Source organism: Monodon monoceros, unplaced genomic scaffold, assembly GCF_005190385.1.
Source record: "Monodon monoceros isolate NGI ecotype Baffin Bay Population unplaced genomic scaffold, NGI_Narwhal_1 Super_Scaffold_13, whole genome shotgun sequence".
Taxonomy (NCBI): domain Eukaryota; kingdom Metazoa; phylum Chordata; class Mammalia; order Artiodactyla; family Monodontidae; genus Monodon; species Monodon monoceros.
The window spans coordinates 10,152,425-10,176,936 of NW_021703769.1; the positions used below are offsets into that span (position 1 = coordinate 10,152,425).

At 47.4% G+C, this 24,512-nt stretch overlaps 1 protein-coding gene across 9 annotated transcripts in view; it reads left to right on the top strand.

The window, feature by feature from the left end:
* NFATC2 (nuclear factor of activated T cells 2) overlaps positions 1-24,512 on the top strand; it is a 141,193-nt gene that overhangs the window by 12,069 nt on the left and 104,612 nt on the right. For 3 of the 9 annotated variants that reach the window (XM_029221635.1, XM_029221634.1, XM_029221633.1), the window contains exons 2-3: positions 5,824-6,321; positions 10,891-11,062. In XM_029221635.1, the coding sequence (XP_029077468.1) occupies positions 5,837-6,321; positions 10,891-11,062 (657 nt within the window). In that variant the 5' untranslated portion in view covers positions 5,824-5,836. Of the gene's footprint in view, positions 1-4,983; positions 6,322-10,890; positions 11,063-24,512 lie in introns of all 9 variants that reach the window. The other 6 variants (XM_029221629.1, XM_029221628.1, XM_029221626.1 and 3 more) reach the window with 4 other exon arrangements.

Here is a 24,512-nt window from a genome sequence, read left to right on the forward strand (position 1 = left end):
ATCTAGTGGGTAGAGGCCAGGGATGCTGCTAAACATCCTACAGCCTCACAGCGAAGAAGTCTGTAGCCCCCAGTGTCAGTAGTTCTGAGGCTGAGAACCCCTGGTGTCAGGTCTGCTGGGTTCAAGCTGTGAGACCTCGGGCAAGTTAATTCACCTCTTTGTGCCTCAGTTAACCCATCTGTAAAAGGGGAGTAAACAGTGCCCATCTCATAGGTTGTGAGAATTAAATAATTTACTGCATGTAATGTGTTTACAGCAGAGCCTGGCAGATAAATTCTCAGCGCATGTTAGCTGCTGTTGCTGTTGTTGTTGTTATGATTATCGGCCTTTATCTGCCTTCAAAAAGCTCACTGTCTAGTAGGGAGACAGACAAGTGAATCTGTACTTGATAGACTTCACTACACGGCTCTTCAGGCTCTGGCAACACTACAGAGTCCGTAGTGTCTGATCCAGCCTAGGGAGGGCTTTTAGGAAGAGGTGGCCCAAGTGAAATCTTGATGGAGAAATAGTGGCTTGCTAGGAAAAGTGAGGACAGGAGGTATGGAAGGGTGTTCTGGGCATGGGGAACAGCATGTGCAAAAGCATGGAGGCACAGAGGACTGAGAGCAGCAACCTCTGAATCCCTCATCTCTGCCTCCACCTTCTGCCTCTTTCGGAATCCTGATGCCTCGAGTGTGGGCTGGGTACCTCGCACGGCAAGTGGGACGGTTTCACGGGCCGCCCCAATGAGTACATTGTATACGCGGGTCATCCCCTTGGCAGGGCGCCTTCTCTTGAGTCAGGAGTGAGGCCTCCGTCAGGTGCTACTGTGTCTTGAATGCCTTTCTTTCTGATACTTGCTGTTTCCTCCCCCAATTCCAACTTAAAAAAAGGCAGACTTTCTGGGGTCGTGGAAATGTCCTGCGTCATGATTGTGGTAGTGACAAGGGTGTAGAACATCTGGCAAAAACTCACTGAACTCTGCACTCAAAATCTGTACGTATAAATGATACCTTATTTAAATAAAGAGCATCAAGGAGGAAAAAGAGTGGGCCTCAGGCTCAGAGCCTTTGGCTAGCAACAGTGTCTCGCTTGAATTTAGGAACTTTTATTTTGATTGTAGTTTTACCCTACCTTCTATTTATGGAAGTGACACTGATTTTCCATTTGTGGTATGGGTGTAAAGTTTCCGTAAAAAAAAAAAAGAAAGTAATAGGCGAATGAATTTAAATTGAAATATTAAGTGAATAATATTCACTGGTGGTACATGAACACAGCAAAGATCATGCAAGTGGTAAGAAGAGCAAGCTTTCTGGAAACCCTTCTGAGAGAATCTGGTGCTTCTGAGATGGGACGAGCTTGGCCCAGTGCTGTGTGGGCACAGCGAGGGAGCTCTCTGCAAGGGTGGCGGTTGTTTACGGAGAAATAGTGGAGAATCCTAGCTACTTAAAGAAATATTTTAATCATGAGCCTTTTGTCTGTGAGAATTACTGTCAAATACCCAGGGGAATGAGAATTAAATGATTATAAATTACCTCCATATTACTTGCTTGTGGGTAAACTTTCAAAATCTTGGGGAGAGAAAAGAAAAACTCTGCTGCTTGGATTAATTAAAACCAATGTAAATGCTTTAAATGCTTTTGCTCAGCAAACTGGCCTTTGTCTTTTTCATTGCTGCCCCGGAGTGTGAGTGATGTGTGTTTTTATGGCAAAAAGTTTCTGTGACTTTCACATCAGCCCCGAGGGGGTGTTTCTGATAAGATGTAATGCAGTTTTTCTGATAAGGCCGGAATTCTTGCTAAGAGGCTTTCTGTGTTTTGTTTTGCTGGTTCGCAGGGCAATGGATTATCAGAATGTTGTCCGACACGGATTTGACCTGGATCTCTTCCTAGATTAAAAATCTGTGCTCTGTTACCTGCCAGGAAGGCTGTGTGTGTGTGTGTGCGCGCGCGCGTGCGTGTGCAGGCACAAGTACAAGTTTATATTGAACTGCAGCTTTACAAGAACCCTAGACCCTACAGACTCTAGTTAGAAAAATGAAAGGACGTCAGAGCCAGAAGCAGCCAAGGAGACCGATCTGGTTTAACGCCGTCCGGTTACAAATGAGGAGGTTGAGACCTAGAGTGGGTAGGGGACTTTTCCAAGGTCACACAACTAGTTAGTGGCAGAGCAGGACTTAGAACGCAATTTACTGCTTCCTAAACCAGGTGTCATTGCTATATATCATGTTATGTCATCCCCCCCTCTAAAATAAATAAAATAAAAACGTGCCTTTTGGAAATTATCTTTCTATTCTCAGTGTAGTACAGAAGTCAGAGTCTCCTTTCTGCCTCTGCCCCTAATTACTTAGCTCTTCTCCCTGGAGGAAATCACTGTTACCTGTAACTTCCAGGGAAAGCCTGTGTACCCATAAGCATTGTGTGTGTGTATGTGTGTGTGTGTACACACTCACGCTCTGTTTCTATCCTATGCATACTGTGTGCATCTTTAACAGTATCTTGTGGTCATTCTATATCAATGTAAAAAGAACCTTTTCAACCCTTTTTGTACCTGTATTGTATCTCACTATGTGAATGACAGAATTTAACCCATCCCCAGCTGATGGACTGTAGGTTGCTTCCAGTCTTTGGGGATTATAAACAGGGCTGGACTGACTAAACTTATGCATACCTGATTTTGCACATGTGCTGGATAAATTTCTAAAAGTGACATTGCTTGATTCCAAGTATACATGCTTTTGGAATTTAGATACATATTACCAAATCACCCTCTCTTAAGGTTATGTCTTTCTACCGTTTGTTCTGGATGTTAGCATCTTTGAGGAGTAGTTTAAATATTTCATGCTTTATTCAGCAGACCGACAAATATTTTTGGAGGGCCTGCTTTGTGGCAGGTCCTGTCCAGTCGTTAGGAATACAGTGGGGGTGGGGTGGGGTGGTGAGAGAGTCCTCGTGGAATTGACTGATTGGTGGAGGTGGGACTGGGAGTTGGGGGAGAGGCAGACGGTAAGTTAACTACAGAATTACTGAATTAGAATTGTGAGAAGTGCAGTGGAGCAGAGCAGAGAAGTGTGAGTGGGGTCTGATCTCGCCAAGGTCAGAAGGACTTCTGAGAGCACACTTTAGCCAAGCTTCAGGGAAGGAGCGGTTTTAGTTACGAAGAGGGCTGGGTGGGGGAGGAGTTGTTGAGCAGAGGGAACAGCGAGTGCAAAGGTCCTGAGGCAGAAAGGAGCTTGGCATTTTCTGAGAATGACAGCCAGTTTGGCTGGAGTCCGGGGAGAGAGGAGAGGGGAGAGGGGAGAGAGAGGCAAGGCTAGAGGGGCAGGCAGAGGCTCAACCGGGCTGACCTAGTTGAGGTTGTTTATCTTGATCCTAGGAGCTGTGGAAAGCCATTTCTGGGCTCTCACCTGGGGTGGGGCACCACCTGAACCCTATGAGATCAGCTCAGCTAAACCAGATAGCACTTACTCCAGGATGGCCCAGAAAGGGCACCAAGGAAGTGGAGGATCACCTGTGTGCACCAAACAGCTCTGCTGTTACAGTGCAAAAGCCAGCCACAGGCTATGTGTAAACAAATAGGAGCGGCTTTGTTCCAATAAAACTTTACTTACACACGCCATCTGTGGGCCAGCTTTGGTCCAGGGGCTGTAGTTTGCCTGCCTCTGATCTAGCAGCATGTGATTCTCTAAACAGATAATATCTGATGTGATGTGAGCTGCTAACAGGTGTCAGTGGAGAAAAGATGGCAGGGAAATGGGGTGGAGAATGACACAGGGGTGGGGATGGGCCTAAGGAGCTGCTGACTGAGCAGGCATGTGAAGGAATTAAGGGAAGCAGCCGTGAAGAGCCTGGGGGGAGACTTCTATGGAGAGGGAGCTCCACAGCAGGAGCTGCTTGAAGAATCGTGAGGATGTCAGCAGGGCTGGTGCTTAGAGCTTGGGGAAAAGTGGGGAGAGTGGGAGTAGTGAGACAGGCCAGGGCTAGGGGACGAGTGTGTTAAGGACTGTCCCGGGGACATCTAGGGAAGCCTTTAAAGTGGGTTTCACTTTACAATGGACATTTCCATAGATGGCTGTGTGGAGAACAGACCATAGAGGGTGAGTGTAGAAATGGGGAGACCAGGGAGGAGGTGACGGCAACAGTCCAAGTGGAAGAGGGTGGCGGGAGGCGGTGACACATGAATTTAGTTTACATTTTAATAGAGCGGTCAGGCTTTGCTGATGGATTGGATGTAAGGTCACGAGAGAAGAGTCGAGGCTGACCCAAGTAACGACAGAGAGGGTGGAGGGGCCTCTGTTGAGCTGGGGAGCTTGCAGGAGGGGCGGGGTGTGGGATGGTGGGAACAAATAGCTAGTTCCCTCTCTAATCTCACTCTCCAGCCACGGGTTCTTTCGAGGTGGCAGCAGAAGCCTGAGCTAGGTGGCCACGATTAAAGAACAAAATTAGATCATTCTGTATCCACTGATTTTACTAGTTTGGGAGGCTCTATAGCTATGGCTCTGTCTTTTGGGGGCCAAGTAGCTTTTCTGGGGGATTTCTAATCCTGTTCATTCTGTATTTGGGTGAATCTCTTCCCCTCCCTGGACCTCAGTTTCCTCATCTGTAAAATGGCACAAGATGAGATATGGCTCAGGAGTTTTGGTTGTAAATTAAGTCACTTTTTTACATGTGGGCATAAACATTTGGGATTTGAACCCAGAGCTTCATGGTCTCCAGAGCTGCTGTGGCCTCCCCCTGCATCTTGTAGCTGTATCATACAGGTAGAAAGAGCAGATGGGCCTAGGTCAGTGTTTTTCAAACTGTGGGTCATGACCCACTGGTGGGACAGGAAATCTGTTTAATGAGTTATGACCAGAATTTAAACAAAATAACCCCAGACAGGAGGATAGATAAGAGTGCATCACACGTAGCAGGGTAAGTATTGTTTTGGGAAGCTTTTGTTTCAGTTGCCAGTGAACATGATGGTGTGAACTGAATTGTGAAATAAAATCACATTTCTTTTAAGGGTTTCACTGAAACAAAAGTTTGGAAGCCGTTAGCCCAGCCAGCCATCCAGGTCTCCGGCTGCTGCTGCACGGCTTGGACCAGCTGTGCTCGCGCACCTGCACTAGAATCCTTCCGCTTTGATCTCTCCGTTCAAGGAATCTGGGATGAAGTGGCCTCACTTTCCTTCTGTGAGGGAAGGAGTTTCTAGCTCTGGGGTTTGGTGTGGCGGGGATTTAAAAAATAATAATAATAACAGGAGACAAAACCCAGTCTGTGATTGCTCTGCATCCGGAGTTGTGTTTTAGAGGCTTAAAAAGACCCCTCCCTCCCCCCTTCTCTTTCCAGAAGAACCGAATGCACATAAGGTCGCCAGCCCACCCTCCGGACTCGCATACCCCGATGATGTCCTGGACTATGGCCTCAAGCCATACAGCCCCCTAGACAGTCTCTCTGGCGAGCCCCCGCACCGGTTGGGAGAGCCGGATAGGGTAGGGCCCCAGAACTTTCTGTGCCCTGCCAAGCCAGCGGGGGCCTCGGGCCTGAGCCCTCGGATCGAGATCACTCCATCCCACGAACTGATGCAGTCAGGGGGGCCCTTCCGCATGAGAGACACTGGCCTCGTGGTCGAGCAGCCGCCCCTGCCGGGGGTGGCCGCCAGCCCGAGGTTCACGCTGCCCGTGCCCGGCTTCGAGGGCTACCGCGAGCCGCTTTGCTTGAGCCCCGCTAGCAGCGGCTCCTCTGCCAGCTTCATTTCCGACACCTTCTCCCCTTACACCTCGCCCTGCGTCTCGCCCAATAACGGCGGGCCCGACGACCTGTGTCCCCAGTTTCAAAACATCCCTGCTCATTATTCCCCCAGAACCTCGCCAATAATGTCACCTCGAACCGGCCTCGCTGAGGACAGCTGCCTGGGCCGCCACTCGCCCGTGCCCCGTCCGGCCTCCCGCTCCTCGTCGCCTGGTACCAAGCGGAGGCATTCGTGCGCGGGGGCCTTGGTTGCCCCACTGCCCGGAGCCTCACCCCAGCGCTCGCGGAGCCCCTCGCCGCAGCCCCGGGACGACGGCGCCCCTGCCGGGTACCCCCCCGCGGCTGGCTCTGCCGTCCTCATGGATGCCCTGAACAGCCTCGCTGCCGACTCACCCTGTGGGATCCCCCCCAAGATGTGGAAGACCAGCCCCGACCCGTCGCCGGTGTCCAGCGCCCCGTCCAAGGCTGGCCTACCCCGCCACATCTACCCAGCCGTGGAGTTCCTGGGGCCCTGCGAGCAGGAGGAGAGGAGGAACTCAGCCCCCGAGTCCATCTTACTGGTGCCACCAACTTGGCCCAAGCAGCTGGTGCCCGCCATTCCCATCTGCAGGTGAGTCAGGCTTTGAAAACGATTTATTCCATGGTCCAGTTTTTTTTTTTTTTTTTTTTTTTTGCGGTACGCGGGCCTCTCACTGTTGTGGCCTCTCCCGTTGCGGAGCACAGGCTCCGGACGTGCAGGCTCAGCGGCCATGGCTCACGGGCCCAGCCACTCCGCGGCACGTGGGATCTTCCCGGACCAGGGCACGAACCCGTGTCCCTTGCGCTGGCAGGCGGACTCTCAACCACTGCGCCACTAGGGAAGCCCCCATGGTCCAGTTTTAAGAGAAGGTTTTCTGGTTATGAGCATGGGATTCAGAGTTGGCTAGAGTGGTCTTAAATCCTGGCTTTCCATTTACTGGCTGCCAGACCTTGAAAAGGAAGTTAAATTCTCTGGGAAAACAAAACAAAACAAAACAAAACAAAACTCTGAGCTGCAGTTTTCCCATCTGTAAAATGGGTGTAAGTGTCCCTGACTTACTGGGTGGTTGTTAGGAGGATGCAGTCATAGGATGCATGTGATTGCTTATATGACACTGAGCTCATTCATGCATTTGCTTATTTAACAAGTATTTATCAAACACCTACTATTTGCCAGGCACTGTTACAGGTGTTGGGGAGACAGTGTGAACAAAATGGGAAAAAAAATTCTGCCTTCGTGGAGCTGACATTCTAGTAAGCTCAAAGCAAGCCTGAACATGTGGAATTTGCTATCTTATTATAAGAGGAATCGATATTTGTTGGCATCTGCTATGTGCCTCAGTATTGCAATCAGTGATATGGAGGTCTTCAAAAAATGTGGGAGCCATAATCCTCAAGGAGCTTAAAATCTTGGCAAGCTGAAGAGATGCATGAATAGCAGCATGTAGGCTTGGGGTCTCCAGGGATGGATCTGAGTCCTGGCTCTGCCACTCACTGGCTGTGTGATCATGGGCATGTCTGCTGCTGCCATCCTGCTGTGCCCATAACAGACATCACTAATCATGCAGGGCCCTCTTTCTCATTGAGCACCTTTTTGATGCCGTGCCCAGGGCAGACATTGCTAATCAATCAGGACCTTCATTCTCGCTGAGCACCTTTCTGGGCCTTGGTTCATCTCCTGTGAGATGAGGATGATAATAGTACCTACCGCATGTTTTGTTTGTTGGTTTGTTTGTTTTTTTAAGGATTAGGTGAGATAATATATATCAAACTCTTAGCATAGAACCTACATAGGTAAGAGCTCATGAGAGAGACAGCTGTTATTGTTATTGGGGAATCTTAACCTTATAGAGGAAGCACTTTGTTGCTTCCTCACTGATGCACCATGTGCTAGGAGATTGAGTCCCCAATAGCTGTTAGAGTGATGATAGCGACAATAATAATCACCAACATTTCAGGATGCTAGCTGTGTGCCAGGCACACTTCTAAGTACTCTCTCTGGATTATTTCATGTTATTCTCACATAAACTTGGTCTGGTTATATATTTATCTTCATTTTGATAATAAGGAAAATGAGGTACACAGATTAGGAGCAGAGATTATTTTATCTGTTTTATTAGGTGAAGAATCTAAGCTTTATGCTATTCCCGTTATCCCAATGGTTTTCAAAGTGTTATTTGCTTGTAGCAAATGGAAGCCTCTTCTTTTCAAATAAAATGTTGAATGCCAAAATAGGTAATGTAGAGCCGTTTTGATTGATGTGGGGTTGAGAGTAGCCTAGGGTCCTGTCCACTGGGCCTGGCTTCCCCACGCCCACCTGCCCCCAACCCCGACCGAAATGGACTGAATGGAGCTTCTGGTCTGATGTTTCCTCCAAAGCAGGTTCTGAGAACACTAGGGCCATCATAGGTCAGTCAGTCCCTTAAGGAAAGGAGTTTCTGGGTTTAATAGAGTTTAATAGATACCTTTGTGTAGGGGCCGCTCCCCGCTGTGGACAGAATGTGCGGTGATTTCAAAGGCCATCTGATCGCGGAGTTCTGAGACTAAAGTTTCCTGGAGCCACCTTAGGAATGCTGATCGAGATCAACGCCTGGTGCAGGTTGAGAAACTGGGGCTCAGAGAGGTGAAGTGATATGCCCATCAGCACCCAGCTAGTTCATGACCAAGTTGGAAATCAGAATTCGAGATTCCTGACTCCTTGTTATTTCTGGTCAACTCCTTGATCAATCCCCAAAACATGACCTATTTGGGAGTGAGGAGGATCATTAATATAAAATATGATTGTGAGGCATTTATCTGAGACTTTATTGTATATAAAATCCTTCCCTCTCCATTATGTGGCTTGATCTGAGAGGTTCTGTTGAGTGAGAGTCCTTTAGTCCCTAGCAAGTGCCAATCTGTGCCAGCCAGTGAGATATTTGCAAGAATTTTCTATTCGATTGAGAAGATAGGGCATTCAGAGAAGTCTCACGATGGTAGTTATCTCAGGGAGTGTGGATAACTCAGCAGGGGGCTGGAATTCAAAGGCAGGATGTAGACTGTCTCCAATGGTCTGAGTCTTAAGATTATATTTCGGTTGTCAAACACCTATTCCAGAACCAAACAAGATTAGAAGTTGATACTTAGGGATATTCCATTGAATCTTCTACTCACTGAATGTTTTGATTCATACAGGGGTGGAGTGATTTTTTTCATGAGCCTTATTTTGCTAACTTTAGAAAATTTTAACTTGCATACATGAGAATAAGAGTATTTGACACCTATGGCACCTTGGATGTAGACAGAAGCTTGAAGGCATCTTGGAACTGTAACTGAGGTAGAAATAAAGGCACTTTAGACACCTGAGACTTCAGAGTTAAAGGGGCTTCAGGAGGCAATGTGGTTATAAAGAAGGGCTGGAGATTTCCTTGCATAGTGAGGGTGGAATCGTAAGTTGGATTGTATGTTCAAGTTCAGCTCTGGCACTGATGGAGTTTGTGGGGCTGCTGCCCCCCTCCACTCTCCCCTTGGAATTGCTGTAAGAGAGAAGGGATAGAATTGGCCTCACTGCAGATGTTTAATTAAGTCCAGTTGATAATGTTAGCTTCTAGCAGTTTTGGGCTTAGCAGGAAAGACTGTCCTGATTAGATTAATGTTTTCTCCTGCATGTGAAAAATCAGGACGTAGTGACACAAATCCATGCATTTGCAACTTCAAAGCTACTTTGAACATACGGGTGTTCTTTGAAATAAAACTGCTTGTTCATTCATCCATTTATCCTTCCATTCATTTGTCCGCCCACCCACTGAATATTCACTGACGACCTAGCAAATGTCAGGCATTGCTCTAGACTCATTCCATCAATGAGGTATTTTCTTGGGCCTATTTTAAAGAAATTAATAAGATAAGAGACAGTGTAGAGATGTGGAAGGAGCACTGGACTGGGAGTCAAGAGACTTAAGTTGGAGCCTTGGCTGTGTCTTGCTCTGTGATCTTGGGAAAATGTCTCTAGGTTCTTTTGGGCTCTGAGTGAATGGCCTAGATAGATTGTCAAGACTTCATTCACCTCTTCAATGACCTAATACTAACCTCATATCAAGTACCTGATGTGTGTGCTGGGTAGGGTTGAGACTGTATAATAAAATGAAACTTAATGTCATGCCCTCAAAGATTTTACAAATTCAGATGCCAAAGCATACATATCCAATACCATTAATACTGTAGTCAGATTGTCTACAGGAAGTAACTATTTATTTGAAATATACACTATATTACATGAAAAAATAATTATAGCTAATATTTATTGAGCAGTTATTGTGCTTAAGCTCTTTATATGATCTCAGTATCCCCATTTCACAGTTGAAGGAGACTAAGGCCTAGGGAGATAGAGGCATTTGCTCTAAGTCACACAGGTAGTTAGAGGTGGAGCTGGGACTTGAACTTGGGTGTGTAACTCCAGTCATGCTCTTGACCTTTACTCCTCATTTAATTGTAGGAAGTCTGAGTGGTTTGGCTCATCCATACCAAAACCAGACACCTCTCTGTGGTTAGATGTTCTACACTTGACCCAAGAAGTAATGATTGTGACTGGGAATGGCCTCTCCCTAAATTTACTTTTAATTGAGACATCAGACAGAAATAAGAGCTAGAAAAACTCTCAGGTGTCATCTGGTCCATTTGTGGTTACAGGATACTAAGGATAAGAGAGATGAAGTTGCATACCTAATGTCACATGGCAAGTTAGTGACACAGTGGGGCCCCTGATTTCTATTTCAGTGTTCCTTCTCCCACACTTACTCCTTTGGAAAAGAAAAACATCCTGGATAAGGGATGTTCTTTAGAGGTGAGAGGTGATATTCTTCAAAATTTCCAGAGGAAAAGAAGCTACAGTGGTTCAGAACGTGCTAGAACAATCATATCATGAACTTAGCTTCATAAACTGAGATGTCAGTCATTCTCCCTTCATCAAGATGGAAGAGAAAACAAAGAAAGAGAATGAAAAAGATCTCTACCTTGTGAAGAGCCCTACCTATCATGTCTGAGAAATGTGTGCCTCCCAACAGCCAACATTATCATATGCCCATTGGACATGATTTTCAGAAAAGGGACCATTTGTGTTTATTGTACAGGTTGACGGGATATGATTTATTGTACACATGACTGATTCTGTTTCCTCCTTCAGCATCCCAGTGACTGCATCCCTCCCACCACTTGAGTGGCCACTCTCCCACCAGTCAGGCTCCTATGAGCTGAGGATCGAGGTGCAGCCCAAGCCACATCACCGAGCTCACTACGAGACAGAAGGCAGCCGAGGGGCTGTCAAAGCTCCGACCGGCGGCCACCCTGTGGTTCAGGTATGGCCTTGAGTTCTCTTCCTTTTGCGTCCTCATTTATCACTGGGTGATTGACTTCTGCTGAGCTACTGCTTGGTGCTTTTTAGGTTGAGGTATGTGTCTTAGCCTCCTTTTCCTCTGAGGGATGGGATATTTGAGACTGAGTATCAGAAGCTAATCCAGCTACTCAGAAGCCATAGACAAAAGTCTTACCGAGCTGGATAAGGATAGAAATGATATTCATGCTCAAGCTTCTTCTTTCTTCTCTTTCTGATTGAGAGACCACTAGAGTTTTGCAGAGGTTTTTGCATTGAAGGTTTCTGAAGCCATCATTTTGTGTTTAAATTTCAGATGAGAGTCCATTGAGGAAAATCAATGTATTGAAAAGTGGGGAAAAGTTAAAACTACGCAGAGTCAAATACCTAAAATAACTATTATTAGCATTTTGATACATTTCCTGTTGCCTTTTTTTCTATTCATAAACATGGCAATGTCTATCACTGTACATTTGTATACTTGATGTTATAGTAGTTTGTACTTTGATTTTTTTTCACTTTACATTATACTCTGAGCATTTCCTCCTGGTTTTTCCTTAATCATTATCTTTTTTTTTTTGCGGTATGTGGGCCTCTCACTGTTGAGGCCTCTCCCGTTGCGGAGCACAGGCTCCGGACGCGCAGGCTCGGCGGCCATGGCTCACGGGCCCAGCCGCTCCGCGGCATGTGGGATCTTCCCGGACCGGGGCACGAACCTGCGTCCCCTGCATCGGCAGGCGGACTCTCAACCACTGCGCCACCAGGGAAGCCCAATCATTATCTTTTATGTCCGTGGCTTTTGACTTAACCTCAGATTTTTTTTTTCAAAATAAGTAGAGAACTGTTTTTTTCCTCCAAAATACTGAGTTGAAATATTCTTGATTGTATAGTCTAGTTAACCAGGAACTGCTGACTGGTGGCCACCAACCAACTCAATTAACCAGCACTTTAATACATTTAAATTAATTTAACTCTTTTAAATTTGCCTTAAGGTAAAAGTATTCTTTGATAAGAATCTGATGGTGCATCAAAACCCTTTAGAGTAGTTGTTAAAAATGCAGATTCTTGAGCATCCCCTGAAACTACATGACATAAGTACAATTCAGACAAAAAACAAACATACAAACCCCTAACGCTAAAATCTTCACAGGTAGCTTTGAGTGTATATACCTGGTTAAGGACTTTAATGATAATATTAGGAACTTATAAATCCTAGCAGTTGCTTTTTCTAAATCTAACATCATAGCCTTTTGGGGATTTTGTTTCCATTCGTTGCTTCTTTTCATTTACCGCAAGTCACATTTTACTATTTCTTTGCATGTCTAGTAATTGTTGACTGTATACTGACATTGTGATGATGATGTGTACTGGACATTGTAGAGACTCTTGATTTTGTTATCTTCCTCTAAAGGTAGTTCAGTTACTGGCTGATCACATTGACCTTTTATAGGCTTGATTTTACCCTTTGTTAAGGTAGACCTGTGGAAAGCCCAAGGTGTTCCCCATGCCCTTCAGGTTCATGGGGTTAGCCATCAAATTCCTCCTTTTGTGGATATAGTTGAGGCTAGGTTTTAGACCATGTTAGGGCAGGTCTAAAGTAGCCCTTACTCTAAGGCATGACCTTACTCTTAAGGCCTAGTCTTTTTGGATGCTTCGTGGGGAGGTCACTCCTCTCTGGTGGGCTGGAATTCCAGTACTCTAGGCCTGCTCAACCTCTAGTCTCTCTGTTTCCCTTTTTACCCCATAGCTGCCTCTCTCTGATAAACTCTGCACATTCTTTCCCTGTGCTTACACAGCCCAGCCCTTGGCCAAGGACTTGGGGAGCTCCCCTAGCACCTTCCTCCTCTCCGATGCTTTTCCCACAGATCCTAGCTGCTTTTCCAGCTTGGGACTCTGAACTCTATCTCCCCAACTGAGCAGGCCCACTGTGTTCTGCTTGAACTCCACTCCCTGCATGTGGGAGGGAAACTGTCCCCAGGCAGAGAGCTGCAGTGAACGTGGGCTCACCTCCTATGTTTCCTTTCTCTCACAGACCACAGTCTTATGCTGCCTGCTGTCTAGTGCCTGAAAGCAATTGACTTATCAACTTTTGTCCTATTTGATAGTTGTTTATGGTGGTAGGGCTGGTCTGGTACTATTTACTCATGCTTGAACACTGATTTTTGGAAAAGAAAGTCTTCATATCATTATCGATCAAGGCTTATCTGCTCTAGGATGGGAACCTCTTGGCCTGGAGGTGGTGTGTTAGTGTGTGCTGGAGTCAAAGCCTTTGGTTGTAACAGAGAGAGAAACTCATTCAAAGCAGATTAGAAAAGGGGGATTATATGGGGAGGCTACTGGGGTAACATATCATCAGGTCAGGAGATTCAGCTCAAGAAGAACCTGGACTCATGGTCATGAGTCCAAGGTTTATTTCTTTGCTCAGTCAATCCATTCAACAAGTGGATTCGTTCTGCAAGTGTTTGTTGACCACCTACCTTTTGCCATGTACTGTGCTTGATGCTGAGATACAGTGAAGACTAAAGGAGAAGCGGTGGTTAGCTTCTCTATGGAGCTCATGATCTCGGGGGTATAAAGTTATTGACTAAATAATCATGCACCTGATAAAATTACAAATTGTGGCAAGTGGCAGGAAGGAAACGTGCATGAGGCTCTAGGCGTGTAAAATGGAGGAGACAGTGTAGAGGGGGGAGGATTTCCCTGGTAAGATTTCCTTGAAGAAGAGACTTGGACGGAGGGTGATGCATAGAGGGAACAGTATGTGCAAATGCTTAGAGGCAGAAGGAAGCAAACTGTGGCAGCGGACCTTGAGGAAGCCAGTGGAACCAGACTGTGAAGGGCCAGAGGGAGAGAGGAGGGGGCCCGAGCGGGCAGGGCCTGAGTAGCCATGGGGGAGAGTTTGGCTTTTACCCTGAGATGGGAAAAGCAGGTAAGAAACAAGGAGAAGCTTTAGGAGGCTCTGTCCATGGTGTCTGTCCTTTCGGGGCTATGTGGTATCTTTGTTCTCTGATTATTCAACAAACGTTTGTTGAGCACTGCTATGTACCAGGCATGGTTCTAGATTCTGGGATGTGGTATGAACGAACCAGCCAGAAACCCTCACCGTCATGAACTTACAATTCAGCAAGATGATGCTAATAATAGTTAACACTTAGTGAGCATTTACCACACGTCAGACCCTATTCCAAGTGCCGTCTGTGTTAACTTATTTAATCCTCAAAAAAGCCCTAAGAAGCAGTTACAGTAGGTCAAGGAGATGTCAAGGAACTTGTTCAAGATCATAGCTCTTGAATGGTGGACTCCGGATTTGGATTCAGGTGTCTGGCTTTGCCTGTTATACAACTTTCCTCGTCTTCCACATCACTCTGCAGACCAGCTTTCCCTGCCGCCTCATTCTCACCAGGCAGGGAAGTCCTGGTGGAGAAATGCCCACCAGGCCCTCCTGCCTATCAATTTTCTATGCTGTCCCTGTTCTAACCCCTCACCAGCTCGTTGGAGCCCAAGTCCTGACCCTCAGGGAGATTCTAATTGGCCCTGGGGGTGGGGGGAAGGGTGCCACCCTCTGGTCCAGTTAGCTTGGCCAGAGAGGTCAGAGCATGTGCAGTGCAAGGCTCTGCTCACCCATTCATCAGGGGCTGGAGCCGTGGAAAGTTCCAGAGAAGGGAATGGGCTGGACGTGCAGTTCCGAGGATGCCCACTATACTGTGCTTGATGTTCACGCCCGCTCTTCCAACAGCTCCCCAGGATCCGCCCCTCTTCTTGTTCGTAACTTTGAAAACTCAACGTATGACTTAAAAATCTGTAGCCATATCCTCAAAAGACACAAAGTGAAGTCTTTAAAAAAAAATCATTTGAATAGATTGGGTTCTCTTCAAAACGAGATGTGCTAACCCCTGATTTTTAACATAGGAAGTCAGTTTTTTAAAAACTTCTTTGAAAAATGAAGAGAAGAGGGGACTTTAAGAAGACAAGGGCTCTTAACCTTTAAGTAGGTGCGAAAACCCCTTTCGAAATCTGGAGGGTTGCCCTTTCATTCCCAGAAGAGCAGCGAAGCCCTGTTTTGTACCTTGCCTAGATGCTTCTGCTGGTTTCTTTCTTGATCTCTGTCTCTCTCCTTATCTCTCCATCTGTTTCTATTTCTGTACTGTACCATGGCTCACTTTTCCCCCTCTCGATGATTCGTCCTCACCTTTCTCTTTTTTATTTGCCACACTATAAAACTTCACTTTTTTTTTTGCATGCCTAGTGGTTTTATGCTCCTCTTTATATGAAAATAAAATGAGTACATGACCATTTCATTCTCTTTCTTTACATGTAAAATTTCATATCTTAAGCATATGCCGTGTTCAGCTGTTTTTCTTTCTTTTTGCTTTCCTCTCCCTTGAATGTCACTTGATCTTGGAAGAAAGTTTGTTCCAAACCTTAAATGCTTTTCAGATCTCATGACTCATTCATTCGGTGAACATTTTGTCAAGGGCTTGCTGTGTGCCAGGCGCTGTGCTAGGCGCCAGTAATGTAATGATGGGTGAGATGGACACAGTCCCTGCCCTGATGTAGTTCAAGGGGCACCGGATATGCCAAGTAGACCAGGATGGTTGGTGTGACCGTTGCTGAGATGTGGGCGTGTCAGGGAGGCCAGACGAGGGCCATCTGGGATGACATCTGGACTCCAAGGTAGAACGTGACACCTGATTAGGAGTTCCTCTGTTGGATTCACAACTTGGGGCGGGAGGTGGTGGTAAGTGCTTTGACAAAACAAACCATGTCAGGCAAGTACTACTTGGTTGACCTGCTTTAGAGGGAGGATCCCTCTGAGGAGGTGACTTACCAACTGGGGCCTGGGGCAGATGACTGAGCCAGCAAAGAAAGGAATGTTGCCCTTCCTCTGTCTGTCTCTGTCTCTTTTGGTGGTGGTGGGAGAGCGTTCCATGCACAAGGCACGGCACACACGGAGGTCCTGAGGCAGGGAAGAACTTGGTGTGTCTGTGGAGCTGAAGGAGGGCCAGTGTCACTTGAGTTTAGCTTGGAGGGTGATGGTTGGCAGGACTCATAAGCCAAGATGAGGAACTTGGGTTTTATTTCAGGTCAAGGGGAGGGAGTGCTGAGTTTTGGGCAGAGGAGGAAGGTGATTCCGATTTAATATTTTGGGGACCACTTGGGCTTCCCTCTAAGGAGGGGGCTTCTCTACGGGAGGAAGCAGGGAGGGGAATTTGATAGGCTGTGGCAGTGCCGGCTGGAAGGTCAAGGCGGTGAGGACGGGAGGGTGGCATTGGGAGAGGAGGGGATGGATTCCAAGGTGTGAGCTTTGGGACTTGGTGCTGGCTTAGGTGTGGGGGTGTGAAGGAGCGCCTGGGTAGAGGGTGTTGTCATATGCCACGTGGGAAGACCTGGGGAGGCAGTCATTTTCCAAGGGGAAGATTACGAGTTCAGTTTGGGGTGAGCGAATTAGGAAGGGCTTGTGGGGCGTCCAAGCAATGACGGCAAGTAGGCAGTTGGGTATATGAGTCTGGAGCTCAGAAGCAGAGTCCTAGACTTTCTAATGCTCAGGCCATCACTGCAGGGCTTAGTGCATATCCACTTGTAAGGATTTATTTCCCATACCCTCAAGAACAAGCTGCATCTCTCTAGAAGCAGTGGACTAAGGAGAGAACCAAAGAAGTGATTGCAGAAACAAGATTACAAACTGAGCGCTCGTGGGAGCCAGACGACGGAGGGAAATGACTGCCTTGGCCAAGCAGGGAGCAATAGGGAGTGGTGGGGAGTAGGGTACAGCACAGTATGTACCTTCTCTGAAGGAGGCAGCTGGTACTCAGCGCCCCTTGGTTATGCCATGTGGGAACCAAAGTTGCCAGGTTTCACAGTTTTTATTAAGGGGAGCTAGGAATCTGAATTTTGATGTGAAATTTCTGCTTTTTATATTTTGGCTACTAAATCAAAGTTTGAGTTAGATTTAGCTCAAGGCAAATATCCTCAAGTTCATAGCCTCTGGGGGTTAATAAGGACTGTGCTACGTTAAGGGTTATCAGTAGAAAGGGAGGTAGGAGAGAGGCTATGTTTATACGATTTCTAAGAATTGTTCAGTTAGGGAAGGAGCTCGGTTCGCAGCCAGACCCTGGACATTTCTCCTATAAAGCTCTAAATCCCGTGGAACTAGAGCAAGCTTATGGTTTTTTCTGAGGAGCCTGGGAATCTTAGTTCTTTGACGTGACTTTGACCTGTAGGGATTAGAGAAAGGGAACCACTTGATTCACCTCGAAAGAGCCACGTGCCTTTTGGTGGAACCCTGCCATCATTTCCTCGTCCTGTTTCAGGACAGGAAGCAGTGGTCCTTTGGTGGACAGAACTGCCATTCAAAGGCAGCTTCGCAAGGTTGGGCTTTAAGCGTTTCCGTAGCTCTTCAGCTTATGGGATCTCATAATACTCCAGCTGAGAGTTGCCTGTATAATGCCACTGTCATTTAATCCTTTCCCTGGCTGCTTCCAGACCCTTTAACCATAATCCTGCATAGAAATTCCCGGTAGAGGACCCTTCATTATTTTCCTCATCCATCTTTGTGCCGGGGCTTTCAATAAACGTTATTCTTACCACTCTCTGGGACGTGTTTTCAACTGACAGAAGGATTGGAAAGCCATCCTTTTCGTTATAAAGTAGTCAAAATCTGAGATTGTTTAACCACAGCACACACCTCCAAAGACAATACTCCTGATTCTTTCAAACAGATGTTCAGACATATGGAGAAAACATGGGCAGTTCCTTTAGGAGAAATTCCTTGCAGATGCAGAAACCTGATCTCGATTTCATCCTGGGGAACAGTAATGAGCTTTGCAGAGAGAAGAGTGGGGGGCCGGGGCGCACCTGTCCAGGTTACCGCCTTCCCATCCTGGAGGAGGCTAGTAAAGTCTCCGAGCTTTCATCTCGTAAAACAGATTACGGGACAGTGATTTTCATCCTGTTGGATTTTGGCGTTTGTACTCTCTGCGACTCACTTTAAATTATATCTAAGACAGGGGAGAAAGAAGCCAGATGGGGTTTCCTCCTGACCAGGCGAAACTGGAGTCGTGACAGGGAGCCGCGCTTCTCTGGCATTGGCTGGGCGTGTTGGCTTCCATTGACTAATAAAATTTTGTGCTTGGTGAGGCTGGCTCCGTGAAACAGGAAGCAGGTCTTGCAGATGCTAATTTGTCTTGATCACGGCTGCTGCGTTTGCTTAGAACTACAGAGGTTCGATGAGACCTTCTGCAGAAGGAAAGGAGAAGAGTGAAACAGTGATCCTCAAGCTTCAGAGGGGGAGCACGTGTTCTGAGGTCATCGGGGGCGCATTTTGCTCATTCATTCGTTTGTTCGAATTATTCACCCAGCGCCTTCTAGGTGCTCGGCACTCTTCCAGGTGCTGGGAATGCAGCCGTGAACAAAGCAGACAAATTCCTGCCCCTGTGGCGCTGACGTTCTGGCTGCAGTGAGATAAACAATAAATCTAATAAATAGGAAAGTTCAGTAGTACGTTGGAAGGTGATAAGTACTATGGGAAGAGCTGCCAGGGCGAGGGGAATTGGGTGTGGTCAGTTAGGCCTTCCTGAGAAGGTAGCATTGGGGCCAAGGAGGAGCTGAGGGACTAAAAGGTCCGGGTTTCTGGGGATGAGTGCTCATGGCGGCCTGGACAGCCAGGGCCACCCTGGGTGTGGTCTGGGAGCAGAGAGGGGGCCTGTGTGGGAAGGGCAGGCTGAGTCAGGGCAGAGGAGGAGGGGCTGCAGGCCCAGAGGAAAGAGGATGGGCGCGCTTGGGCCTTGGACTCGCAGGAAGGTGGGAGCCAGGAAGAGCGGGTCTGACCTAGGTTGCAGCAGGATCCCTCTGGCTGCCTTGCAGATGACGACAGGCCGCCGGGGGGCTGGGGGAAGGAGCACGGAGATGCGCTAGGAGCTGCTGCGGTGGTCCAGGCGAGACAGGACTGTGGCTGGACCAGGACTGGGGAGTGGAGGGCATGAGAAATGGTGGGACTCTGGGTATATTCTGAAAGTCAAGCAAACTGGATTTTTTGAGAGGTCAGTTATGGGCGGGAGGCACGTGGGTGGTTGTAGTCTTGGGGGAGGCTGGAGTGCCCAGGGTTGAGCAGCCCTGCCCGTCACACTGAGACTCTCCTGTTTTCAGAGGGAAGATATCTAGGGCTGGCTTGACCCAGCCTTTTCCTTTAAAGGTGAGGATGAGGTGGGGAGGGGATGTTGAGGCTGACTTCAGGAGGACCCAGCCTCACTACGCTCTCTTTGTCTATACCAGTCTCTTGATGATCACACTGGCCATTAATTAAAACATCTTTTAAAAGAGTACAGTCCAGGGCTTCCCTGGTGGCGCAGTGGTTGAGAGTCCGCCTGCCGATGCAGGGGACACGGGTTCGTGCCCCGATCCGGGAAGATCCCACATGCTGTGGAGCGGCTGGGCCCGTGAGCCATGGCCGCTGAGCCTGTGTGTCCAGAGCCTGTGCTCTGCAACGCGAGAGGCCACAACAGTGAGAGGCTCGCATACCAAAAAAAAAGAGTACAGTCCAAACCAACTGCATCTGTGGGCCAGATGTAGCCCTGGCGTGTGACCTTGCCTGAGGCTGGAGTGGTCATGGAGGCCTTGTAAAAGCGTGGAGACGGGTGCTGGCCTCCAGGGGTGAGCCAGGTGCAGAAGAGAGGGTGTCGGGGGGCGGAGCCTGCACAGGTACAGGTGTGGAGGGATGAGGAAGTGCAGGGTTGGATGGTGCCTTGTGCTAACACATCTGCGTGTCAGAAACACACCGAGGGAAGCAAGAGGTGCTTTCAGCTCACATGAGAATATAAATTATCATGAATGAGTGCCAAACATTGCCCCCCGCCACCCCCAGTGTAAGCAGAAAACAGAAAATTTCCAGAATCTTGAAGGAATAATGGTTCCAAAAAGAGAGATTAAGTCTGAGCCTTCAGTGTGTCTGGCAACCAGTGGGAACATAGAGAGGAAACTTCATCTGTTCTATAAACAAATTTTTGGATTCCTCTTACGGGCCAGGCACTGTGATGTAACAATGACACAGGCACACTTACCCAGCATCTACCATGTGCTTTCCTTAGAGTGACCTACTTAATCTTTGCAGCGATGCTATGGAGTGCAGGTGGTAGAATTACTCTCATTTTACAGACAAGGACATTGGGACACAGAGAGGTTAAGCAACTTGGCTGATGTCGCCCAGCCGGCGAGCGGTGGCTTTGATTCGGACATAGAAGGTTTAAAGCCAGAGCCCACACTGAGCCATCGATCTGTGCTGCCTTTTGGTAGCAGAAAGAGCAGGTTGTTCGGAGCAAGGCCGTCCTCGCATTCATTAGCTTTGGCTGGGTAACTGGCTGGCCTGCAGTGTCTTCACTTAGAAAAGAGTAAAGACCTACATCTTTCAGATTTTTTGTTTTGTTTTGTTAAGAGTTGTTAGGGTTCTAAGCAAAAGTGCCCCGTGTGATCTTGGGTACAAAGTAGGCTTTTTTTTTTTTTTTTTTAAGATTTGTTGTTGTTGTTGATGTGGACTATTTTTAAAGTCTTTATTGAATTTGTTACAATATTGCTTCTGTTTTACGTTTTGGTTCTTTTGGCCCCATGGCATGTGGGATCTTAGCTCCCCAACCAGGGATCGAACCCACACCCCCTGCATTGGAAGGCGAAGTCTTAACCACTGGACCACCAGAGAAGTCCCACAAAGTGGTCTTTTAATCTGCTGATGTTCTTTGGTTGAGAGGGAAAGATTGACATGGATCTGGGGTATTTTAAGCTCTGATAGCCCAAGATTAGATCCTGGTGCCCGTTCAGGTTTTTTCTGGTTGAGTTAACCACATCTGAGACTAACTTAGGGTACTTTATTTACACATTGAGGGTTGTTTATTTACACATCGTTTGTTATGTACGTGATACTATTTCATCCTTGCAACCACTCAGTGGGTTGGTGCTATTATTCCCCTTGTACAGATGGATAAAGAGGCAGGGGGGAAGCTAATGTCACTTACCTAAAGTCAGGCAGCCAGCAAGCACTGGAGCCCTGACTTCGGCTTTTAGCTTCTGGCTTCTGATCTTTCCATGCACCTATTCATTCATCCATCACCTGCTCCCAGCCGGCCCTGCCTCAAGCCCCAGCACAGAGGGCTCCAGTTGGGGCGTCACATGAGGGTAAGATGGGACAGGGCTCATGAAAGGCTCCTCTGTAGCATCTTTGGGCAGCACCCGGCTGGTGGTGTGATTTGAGCCCTGGACCCAGCGCTGGGCATCCAGGTCCCATCATGGCCTTCACTTTCTTCACTGAGGGACCCCGGGAGAAACAAAGACTGTCTCTGGTCCTGTTGAGAAAGGAGGCATCTGCTAGAGGTGGATTGTAAGTACCTGCTAGCTCCAACATGGCCCGGGAGAGAGGGGAGGTGATGGCTTCTTACACGGGCCCTGTTCCCTCTGTGAGAGCAGCAGAGCCATTCTCTGGATCCTGGGAGAGAGCGTGGAGGTAAAAGCTGCTTGTTCTGAGCTTCCTGGAAAACTGTGGGCTGACTCTGCCCATAATTGCATCTGTTTATCGAGCACTTACTATGTGACAAGCACGTCACATGGACTGGCTCAGGCAGGCTTGCTGCCCCTGCTCTGTGAATGAGGCTCAGAGGTGTCGAGTGCCTTCCCCGGGGAGCACGTGGTCACTAGTGACCCTGACCAAGCTTCCCCTGTGTGCCAGTTGCAGGAGGTCATGGTGCTATTATTAACCCCATTTACAGATGAGGAAACTGAGGCTTAAGGTCACACCACTCAGCAGAGGGGGCAATTCCTAGGGTCTTTGTAAAGATAAAAGACTTAAGACGGGAAAGTGCTTAGAACGGGGCCTGGTTTGCACCAAGCACTCCATGTACGCGCGTTGTCACTCTTTCCTGTTATTGTTTATTTTCCTCCGCACCATCCTGTTAGGATAAAAAATGGGAGCCTTTGTTCTCATGTGGAAGTTTGGATTTCATGTTGTCACCCCGGAGCTGGGATGGACATGAGCTAGATAATGATGATAGGATGATACGAGTGCCCGTAATTTACTGACACATGCCCTGGATGAGGTCAGAGGACTCGCTCAGGGTCATGTAGCCCACACGTGGTGGAGCTGAATTTAAAAGCACAGCTGTCGGCCTCCTTGGCCAAACTGTTTCCCCTGCTATGTATGGTCCTCAGGCCCACTGCCTAGGGGTGGCTGATTCTGAACATTCTGACACAGGTTTGAAAAAGTTTGTGTGGATGTATATGTGTGTGTATATATATATATATATACACACACACACACAGACTTGCATATGTAGATTATATATATATATTAACAGATACATATATATGTAAATATACACATGCATATATATAGACACTATATATGTGTATCTGTGCATAAGATACATATATATATGTAAATTTTATTCAGTTATTTTTCTTGTCTTAGTATGTATTCATTGTTTAAAAAATACAGAAAAATATTAGAAACGAAACAGCACCCTTTGTCACCTGGAGAGAACTAGTGTCATTGCTTCAGCGTTTTCCTTTCAGTCTTTTCCTCATGCTTGCACACTTAAGCTCGTAGTACCCAGCTCCTGCCCCGGCTTCCTTAGTTGAGTCTGTGTCAGGTTATTTTCATGACATTAGGGGGAAAGTAGCATTTACCAAGCTCCAAGTAAGGTTGGGAATTGCATTATGTGCCTTCCATGTATAAATGGATATAATACTATCTTGATTTCCAGGCAATACTTGGAGGCACAGAGAAGTTTAGTAACTTACCTAAGGTCACACAGGAAGTGGGTGAGCCATGAATTGACCTGGAGCATCTAGCTCCAAAGCCTGCACACTTAACTAGTTCAGCCACAAAGAAGAAGTAGAAATCTTTGATGATCCTAAGATAATTTTCCAGGTTGTGCCTAGGGGCTTCTGTTGTTGCTTAGGTATTTTGAAAAATTGAGGAAATAAATGTAGTCTATTTGAGCATCAAAGCAAATTCTTCCTTTGTCAGGGTGCTCAGGCTCATGTCGTCCATTGCTGTCTCCCTGCTCCCCTCTCCTCCACCTGCCTTCCTTCTCTCCCAGGGTTTGGCCACAGCAGCCAGCAGGCCCCGCCCAGGTGCAGAACAATAGCCGGCCTGCGGGGCTGTGCGACCTGGTGGGGGGCATGGACTGTGGGCCTCTGAGGATACTCCCGAGCATGTCCTGGTATGAGGCCTGGAGCCTAAGAGCCCAGGGAGGCCAGTGTAGCCTGCACTTGGGCTCTGAGACCTCAGCATCTCCAGAGGGTTTGGCTCCCAAATGCAAACCATGATCCCACCTGTGCTGAGCTGATCATGGGACCTACCTGGCCATCCTTGTCCTTCAGCCTGAGCTGTTCTTATCACACTAGTGGTGTGACCTTGAACAAGGATCATCTGACCTCCTGGGGCCTCAAGGTCCCCCACGGCAAATTGTACAGAAAGTTACTTCTCTTTTAGGATCTAGGAGACGAGCATGTGTGTAAAAGACAGTGCTAAGTGCAGGCTGCTCTGGTTTCTTTCATAGTTTACCTTTGGGGAAGGAAGTGCATTCACATGATGCAGAATTTGAAAGATGCAAGAGATGCACAGGGCAAGACCGGCCTCCCTCCTCATACCCCAGCGGCCACCTCCTCTCCCTGAGGCCCCAGTGTCACCAGTTTCTTGAGTGTCCTTCAAGAGAGGGTTTGTGTCTGTCCTTGTGGTTGGATGCATTGTTGTCATCGCCATCGTCATGGGCGTCATCATGGGCAGAATGCCCTGCACATGTAAAATTCCCTGTAAATGGTCAAAGCAGTTATTACCGTGGAGCTTAAAAATACATCCCGTTGTGACTTTCCAAATAGGAAGTGAAGCTGAGTTGATCTTAGCATCATTTATTTAACCAAATTGACCTCTCCCCTTGAAACTTAGGTTTCTGTTAAAGGAATCCCATCTTCCTAATTTGACGTTTATTATAAAACTGTAAATACTGATCTAATGAATACAATTTTTGGAACCTGCCTCAAGTAAATGTTTGTTAAGCCTTGGCTTTACCTGACTCCGGGCGTAATGATGTAAAATAATCCATCAGCATCCACTGGCTGTATCCCCCGCCTACGCCTGTATCCTTTCTCTCTCCATCAGAAAATGATACGTTGAAGATAAAAGCAATGGATGGTATCAGCAAGGGCAGGATGCCATGGTTACAAAGTAGCAAGAAGAGTGTGGAGTAGGGTTGAGTGGTTTTCTGCTTATCTCTTATTTATTCAACAAATACTGATTGTGCTTCCACCACATGCCAGGCCCTGTGCTGGGTGCTCCCCACTCAGTTTGGTCCACGGGCTAGCAGCACAGACCTCCCCTGGGGGCTTGTTCAAAATGCAGAATCCCAGGCTTCACAGCCTGCCAAGTCAGAATCTGCCTTTTACAAGATGCCTTG